This window comes from Prunus avium, chromosome 2 (genome assembly GCF_965620075.1).
Source record: "Prunus avium chromosome 2, drPruAviu1.hap1.1, whole genome shotgun sequence".
NCBI lineage: Eukaryota > Viridiplantae > Streptophyta > Magnoliopsida > Rosales > Rosaceae > Prunus > Prunus avium.
Genome location: NC_142285.1, coordinates 31,049,866 through 31,057,762, shown reverse-complemented (window position 1 = coordinate 31,057,762; position 7,897 = coordinate 31,049,866). Strand labels below are relative to the sequence as shown.

Genomic DNA, 7,897 nt, shown 5'->3' with positions numbered 1-7,897 from the left:
AACTTAAAACCTAACACTAAGGGCCCGTTCGGTAGAGTGTTTTCAGCATATAGTCGAATATGCGTTCGGTGGCAAGAGTTTGAAAACATGAAAAACAACTTTCAGAAAACAGATTCAAACTCATGTACAAAAATTGAAAACGCCAAATTATCGTTTTCATTTTCTACCCAGCAAAACAGAAACGATAATCAAACCCACCACGACCACTACTACCAAACCTCACAGACCCAGTACCCACATCACCACCACCTATCAAACCCAGTCGACACCAACACCACCACCATCCCAATGGAATCACCACCAAACACCCAATCGAACCCAATACACATCATCGCCACCTAGTAAAAAGCAATCGACCCCAGCACCTCCACCACCCATGCCCAATCAAAGCACCATTACCGCCATCACCACCTGATCAGGAGGGGGGAAGAGAGAGAGAGACGGAGACAGAGACAGAGACAGAGAGGTGGGTTGATGGGATTCATGCCATGGAAGGAAGGAGTGGGTGCTGCGGCATGAAGAGATAGTGAAAAAAAAAGGGAAGGAAGAAGAAAAGAGAAAGGAGGGGAAGAAAGAAAGAAACGGGGCTGGGAAGGAGTTTTTATCTAGCCAAAAAATTTTAATTAATGAATATAGAATATAGAATATATATTTCAATAAACCAATAGGAAACAATTCATGATTTTCTTGGTTGACCAAGAAACATATGGAAATTCTTTTTTTATGTGTTCTCCCTTATTTGTTTTTTATATTTTTTATTTTCGTAGTTCTACCTGTTTCGGAGAAGAAAATTCCACCTTTTTATTTATCATTTTCACTTATTATTAAAGATAATTCTAGGTTTTTATAACATTAGAAATTTTTTATTTTTTATAGAACATACATTAGCAAAAATATACTTGAAAAATAACTCACATATTATTATTCTCAAATTGTACACCAGACACGTTTTCACTGTTTTTATTTTCTGAATATGTTTTCTAATTAATCTACCAGACGCATTCTTGAATCCTGAAAATGCAAATTCGTTTTCTTGTTTTCATTCTCTGAAAATATTCTCTGAAAACATTCTCTGAAAACGTTACCAGACAGGGCCTAAATTTCTTAGAGGAAAATTTTCAAACTTCTACCCATAGGTATATAAGATCACCAAAATTTCATACGAAAGAAACCACTAGTTTGGGCCTATTTCATTATCTAGATCGTTCATTCTTAGGATTACCTTCAAATACAAAAAAATAAAAATAAATAAGTAATTGAGAATCAATTAGTCCTGTAACTATTATCAAATCAATTAATCATGTAACAATAATCAGGTATATAGATGAATACAATGAAGATATCAATTTGTAGAAAAAAAACCATGTATAGCCGAGCGGCTATAGTATTTCTTTTTAAAAAAATTGGAAAAAATCGAGTATAGCCGCTCGGCTATACTATTTCCTTTTTAAAAAAAGTAGGGAAAAAAACCGTGTATAGCCGAGCGGCTATACTATTTCTTTAAAAAAAATTCTAAAAACCGAGTATTCCCACGCGGCTATACTCTTTCTTTTAATGGTTTACTCGTGAAATACCCCCTGAACTTGTACCTTGCTTTTGTTTAGCCCCCTATCCTTTTTTTTAGAAAATTAAGGAACCGAACTATTTTTTTTCTCCAATTTCCCCCCTGCCGTCTAAATCGGCAACATTTCATCCAATTTTCAGTTAATTATTTTTTAAAATTTTTTTTTTTTATAAAGGATTGAAGAAAAAGAAGAAAATTGACCCCAAAAAAAAAAAAGAAAAAAAAAGAAAAAGCACATAAAGACACTGAACCAGCAACCTTATCGCCCCCCTTCCCCAGCTCCATCTCCTCCAACACATCTACCCCATCACAACACAGCTAAAACCCTAAAACCCAGCCCAAAAAAAAAAAAAAGAAATTCCCCAAATTGAATGAGTCTTTGTTTGAGAAAGGTATGGAAGCAGATACGGAGGTGGAGGAGATTCAAGCCCAGCCTGTAAGTTCCCAAGAATTGGAAATGGCAGCAGTAGAGACCCATCCCCCAGCCCCATCCCTACGCGAGATCCACCCCTAGATCGCCACAGCAAGGTGTGGACTTCAAAGGGGCTCAGAGACCCATCCCCCAACCCCATCCCTGCGCGAGATCCACCCCTAGATCGCAGCCCAAAGCCACCATACAACCACCCCATCCCCACCCGAAACTGATGCTGGTTTGGGTCTGAAGGTGGGTGAGAGAAGGTTGTGCAATCTAAGAGAAAGCACCATTCTTGATAGTTTTTGTTTGCAGAGAGAAAGAGAGAGAGAGAGAGAGAGAGAGAGAGAGAGAGAGAGAGATGGCAATGAAGAAAACTTCAGATGAAAGGAAGGCATTGAAGTACTTGAAGCTAAATGGGGAAGAGACCTCCTTTGCCCAAAAACAGAGCGCAACCCAAAGGAGCCTCTCTTTCTTTTTTTTTCTTTTTTTTTAATTTTTAATTATTTTTAATGTACAAAATGACCATTTTGCCCTCATTTTTAACGGCAAATTGGATGAAATGTTGTGGATTTAGACGGAGGGGGGAAATTGGCGAAATAAAAAAGTTAATATCTTTAATTTTCTAAAAAAAAAGGATACAGGGTTAATTGAAAATTAGGTACAAATTTAGGGGGCAAATCACTAGTATACCCTTTAAAAAATTGGAAAAACCGAGTATAGCCAACCGGCTGTACTATTTCATTTTTTTTTAAAACTAAAAAAAATAGCTTGTATAGCCGATCGGCTATACTATTTATTAAAAAAACAAAATTTTAAAAAGCTGAGTAAAGCCGGACGGATATACCATTTTTAAAAAAATTAGAAAAAAACCGAGTTTAGACTATTTCATTTTAAAAAATTGGAAAAACCGAGTATCGCCAAGTGGCTATACTATTTCTTTTAAAATAAATTGGAAAAAACCGAGTGTAGCCTTGCGGCTAGACTATTTCTTTTTTAAAAAATTGGAAAAAACCAAGTATAGACACGCGACTATACTATTTTTTTTTATAAAACCGTACTATAGCCGCTCGGCTATACTATTTAATAAAAAAAAATATGAAAAAGGGAGCCTCCTAGTGGTATTACTTTATGAGTAATGCTATTTAGACGCACAAAATTGACCACCTTGTGGCAGCTGAGGTGTCTTGCCATGTCAATTAATGAATGTTGACATGTGTATTCTATTTTTTATTTATTCTTTTTTCAATAATTCTTAAAAAACAAAACAAATTAAAAATTAAAAAACAAATGAAAAAACCCTAGTGTCCCTGGTTAGTTCCTCACGTCTGTTAAACTTCTTCCTCTCGTCTCCATAGCACTCCCTTCCTCCATTGTTGCTGCACTTTGGTAGGAGTATCGCTAGAACGTCCTCCATTGTTGTTGTATCCTCAAATACCGTATTCTCTACTCTGCTTCTCTCATTGCCTCCCTTCCTCCGCCAAATTTATCCATCCCCATCCTCCACTGTTGTTAGTGAGAGTTAGAGTTTTCTCAATAAGAATGAAATTTGCAGTCCTAGGCGATTGGGTGGGTTGAAGAATGGAGAGGTTCACTTGTCTATTCTTCTCCAACCGACAGAGAGGTTGAAGATTGAGGTACATACCCAATTTTTAGTGTAATTTTGTTGTAAAAATTGTTGTACAGGTTCTTAGTTTGTGTTTCTTGAATCTGCAATTTGTTTGTTGTAAAAATTGATTAGTGTAATTAGTTGGGTCTAGCTAGCGTGTGGTTCGTGGGTACTGGGTGGCTATAATGTCAACTGAATGTGATAATATTTGAATTAATTAGATCTCCAACCTAGTTTGTTCGATGGTTTCTATCTGCTTAGCTTTTGTAATTTGCATTTCTTTGTTCTGTATGGGTGTCTCCGTTGTCTTTCTCAGGATGTATTCTATGTTCTGTTCTTGGCTAGCACACCTTTCTAAGTTCGAAGGAATTCTAAACGGTTGAAACATTCAGTTCACAGACTATATGAATAATTCAATATATGATACACCTTGAATAAATTTTCTTTTGAAGCTAAACTAAAACATTAACTGGCATTTTTGTGATACTGACTGTAATCTCCAATATGATTTTAATTTGAGACAGGGTTTGGTTCTTGGCTTGCAGGTTTTTAAGTCAATCTTTGCTCTCTGCTTATCAGAAATTGTTATGCCCAATTACCTCCCAGTGGATGATAGGTTCTTTCATAATTGATCAAGAAGCAGTATATTTACATTCTGTAATCTGAACGTTGCACAACTTGGTCTACAATGACAAGGGAATTGAGTGATTTTACAAGTCTAAATTCTGCAACCCCAAGTTTTGTTTAATTTTTTTCTTCCTACAATTGCAGATAGGTTTCTCTGTCTTGATTGTAAATGCTCACTGATGAATAAGTGGTTATACTCATATATTTTTGTAAGGAAATTCATTGAATTATTATATGTTTTGGTTCTTTGGATCACTATTGGCGTTTCTTTGAATGATAACCATCCTACTCTTAGGCAACAATGCAGGGAGGCCCAAGTAACTCTTAACAGAAACGCTGGAAGTAATTAGACAACACTGATACTGGAAGAATAACTATAGAAATTAATAATGATATTTCCAATCCACGAATGGACATAATTAACAGTACCATGTAGATTAAATTGCTACGACAGTGATATATATGAATGAAAAGGAAAAAGAAAAAAAAAACTAATTTTGTGGTTGAGTACAAGATCAACTCCATTACTTCTGGACACCAAAATCAGACTTGAGCACTTCCTTATATCATGTGTTCGTGAGGTTGTAGGTAAACAGTAGGGTGTCGTGTGCTTTCTATTATACACTCTCCATTCAAGTGATGTGGACGATCTCCTTGACCAAACCCCATGAACAAAGCCATATTATCCTACACAAAATATAAACAAATCCAATAACCAAAGAATTTCAAATACATCACTAATTTAAAAATCAAACAATTAAATACAACAGTAATAGAACAACATCAGATGAATCTTTTCACAACTCACATTTCGAATGGGAAATGTAGGGTATTGATCATCATCCATACCAACATGACTATCTCGTGCATTTTGAGAATCCTGAAGTACAAAAAAACCAAGTATCTCATTTAAAAAATACATATGTAGCAAAGCCAAGATAAAGAATGGGAATCACATGTACTCCATGAATATTTACTCACTTAACATAACAAAATAAGTAATAGCTATTTTATTTGCATACCTTCATTCCTTTTCTTTTATTAGTATTTTTTTCTTGAGATGTGCTCTTCTTTTCTCCTTGTTTTCTCTTTCTAACAATTTGTTCCATTTTAGATTGCTTCCTTTTAAATGGTGGTCGACCTTTGCTTCTGACTGCTAACGGGGTAAGTATCTTCTTCGAATTTGAAATTTCATTAACACAATTGTCAAAGCTCCTACCAGTTGGTGACTCAGGAGTTGGTTGAGTACTCCCACAAACGTTGTCCTGGTTAGACAATTGCTCCTTTAGTTTCTGCATCCAAGCCATCACAATCACACACTTTTCTTCAGAATCAGTTGCCAACTCCTTAATCTCATCAAAGGTCTTCTGCATCTTATCACACTGATGTGCTTCAAGTGTGGCATTTGACTCATTATAGCTAATTTTAATCTTTGTGTGACGTCTTGTCACATCTTTCCTCCATCTTCGCAAGATGTATTTATCTGGAATTAAATCCATCTTATGCTTAATCAAGACATAAATGGCATGTCTGCATAATATTCCCTTAAACTCAAACTTGGAACAATTGCACTTAACTTCACTGTCAAATTCATGGAATATGACTGTAAAGTTTACACTCTTTTTTTTTCCCGCAATTATCATATCTTCAGATATTTGATACTTTAAAAACACACCATCTTCCTTGGTATCAACTACCTCACAATACATTTTACCTGTTAATTCATCTTGGAACTCCTTGAATTTTGCAATAGTGTACACACCTTGAGCTTGTTTCTCCATAAAGTAGTGGGTGCTACATTGGATATCTGCAGAGGAAGACTTATAATCTGCTTGGTTCTCTTTTTCTACCTTAGTCATCAATGCATTTTCATATTGTTCCACAAATTGCTTCAGGGTAGTCTTAGAATTTACGTGGTCATCAAAAAATGCATTCATACTCTCACTTCGTTGTGTGGTAGACATGCCCGCCCAAAAACTTCCTTTCACAAAGCTTGGCACCCAACGACGTCTTTCATCATATAAGCCTCGTAACCAATCATTACTCTGTAACTCATACTTCTCAATCATCTCTTTCCAACGATCTTCAAACTCAATATTGGTCAATGAATCATACACAATGTTCTCCAAGGTAAATTTAATAGATTCATAGTGTTCATAACTCTTAAGCTTTTCATGAAGCTTCTTCATTATATGCCATAAGCACCAACGATGCCTAGTGTTAGGAAAGACAATCTCAATAGCATTTTTCATGGCCCTGTCTTGATCAGTAATTATCCCACATGGAGCATGCCCAGACATGCATGCCAGCCACACTTTAAAAAGCCAAACAAATGTCTCAGTATCTTCACTTGAAATCAGTCCACATCCAAGCAAAATTGAATGCCCGTGATGATTGACACCTACAAATGGAGCAAATGGCATGTCATACTTATTCGTCAAGTAGGTCGTGTCAAATGTAATGGCATCACCAAATTCCTCATATGCTGCCCTACTCCTGGAATCTGCCCAAAACACATTTCGTAACCGACCACTTTCATCTAGATCAATTGCATAAAAAAAATTTGCATTTTGAGCTTGCATCTTCAAGAAATACTTTTGAATTGCAGTTGCATCTCCTTCCCCAAGCTGTAATCTTCTAACTTTGTTAATGTAATTTCTACAATCCTTTTCCATGAATGACATATTCTCATGCCCTCCGGCTTCAACTACCATTGAATTATAATTCTTATTTACTCTTATTCCAGCTCTATCATTCACTTCAATCTTCCTTTTCATATACGAACTTATTGCACGATTCATTCGAAAATATCGAGCATCGTCTGGATTCAATCCATGATTATGAACAAGTTTGACCGAGTTCACTTTCCACCTTCCATCCAAGCATATACCTGCCCTAAGTAGAGCCTTGCAATTGCATTTTATGCTTGGATATGGCTTTAGGACATTGCTTGCAGTACTTTGTGGGATCCCTGATCGAGAACATGATAAAGTCACATATTTCAACTCCCCACAATCTCCTTTCTTCGATGATCTCTTCTTCATTGGAAAACCTACTCGATTTGCATATTTTTTATAATAATCAAGCACCTCATCAGCTGTGTTAAAAATCATATTTACCTTAGGTTCTTGTGTTGTTTCTTCTAGGCTCATTGTATTTTCCAGTCCAATCTCACCAATCTCAACCTCATCATTTTCTTCACTCATCTCCAAATTTGAATGGCTTCTTGAAGATTCTTCCACCCTAAATAATTCCAAATATTAATATAAACTTCCTGTAATACATATGCAGTAATACACATTCAGTTGACATTATATTATAGCCACCCAGTACCCACGAACCACACGCTAGCTAGACCCAACTAATTACACTAATCAATTTTTACAACAAACAAATTGCAGATTCAAGAAACACAAACTAAGAACCTGTACAACAATTTTTACAACAAAATTACACTAAAAATTGGGTATGTACCTCAATCTTCAACCTCTCTATCCGTTGGAGAAGAATAGACAAGTGAACCTCTCCATTCTTCAACCCACCCAATCGCCTAGGACTGCAAATTTCATTCTTATTGAGAAAACTCTAACTCTCACTAACAACAGTGGAGGATGGGGATGGATAAATTTGGTGGAGGAAGGGAGGCAATGAGAGAAGCAGAGTAGAGAATACGGTATTTGAGGAT

The 7,897-nt window shown here is 36.1% G+C and overlaps 1 protein-coding gene and 1 long non-coding RNA gene across 2 annotated transcripts; one reads left to right on the top strand and one right to left on the bottom strand.

Moving 5' to 3' along the window:
- The first annotated feature begins 3,281 nt into the window (after positions 1 to 3,281).
- LOC148296852 (uncharacterized) lies at positions 3,282 to 4,467 on the top strand. Its single transcript, XR_015834117.1, has 2 exons — positions 3,282 to 3,613; positions 4,131 to 4,467. It is a non-coding gene; the product is annotated as an uncharacterized LOC148296852 (long non-coding RNA).
- A 306-nt stretch (positions 4,468 to 4,773) lies between these two features.
- LOC110750663 (protein FAR-RED IMPAIRED RESPONSE 1-like) lies at positions 4,774 to 7,418 on the bottom strand. The gene is made up of 3 exons (XM_088248649.1): positions 5,310 to 7,418; positions 5,021 to 5,092; positions 4,774 to 4,899 (listed from the first exon to the last, which is right to left on the bottom strand). Exons 1-3 carry the CDS (start codon positions 7,416 to 7,418, stop codon positions 4,774 to 4,776), a joined length of 2,307 nt encoding a protein of 768 aa, XP_088104775.1.
- Positions 7,419 to 7,897: the final 479 nt, after the last annotated feature.

Coding starts and splice junctions, on each gene's coding strand:
- LOC110750663 (XM_088248649.1), bottom strand. CDS start 7,418: ATGAGTGAAGAAAATGATGAGGTTGAGATTGGTGAGATTGGACTGGAA. Junction 5,093..5,309: donor AATCTAAAATGGAACAAATT/GTTAGAAAGAGA, acceptor TTTGTACTTCAG/GATTCTCAAAATGCACGAGA. Junction 4,900..5,020: donor CTACATTTCCCATTCGAAAT/GTGAGTTGTGAA, acceptor TATTTTGTGTAG/GATAATATGGCTTTGTTCAT.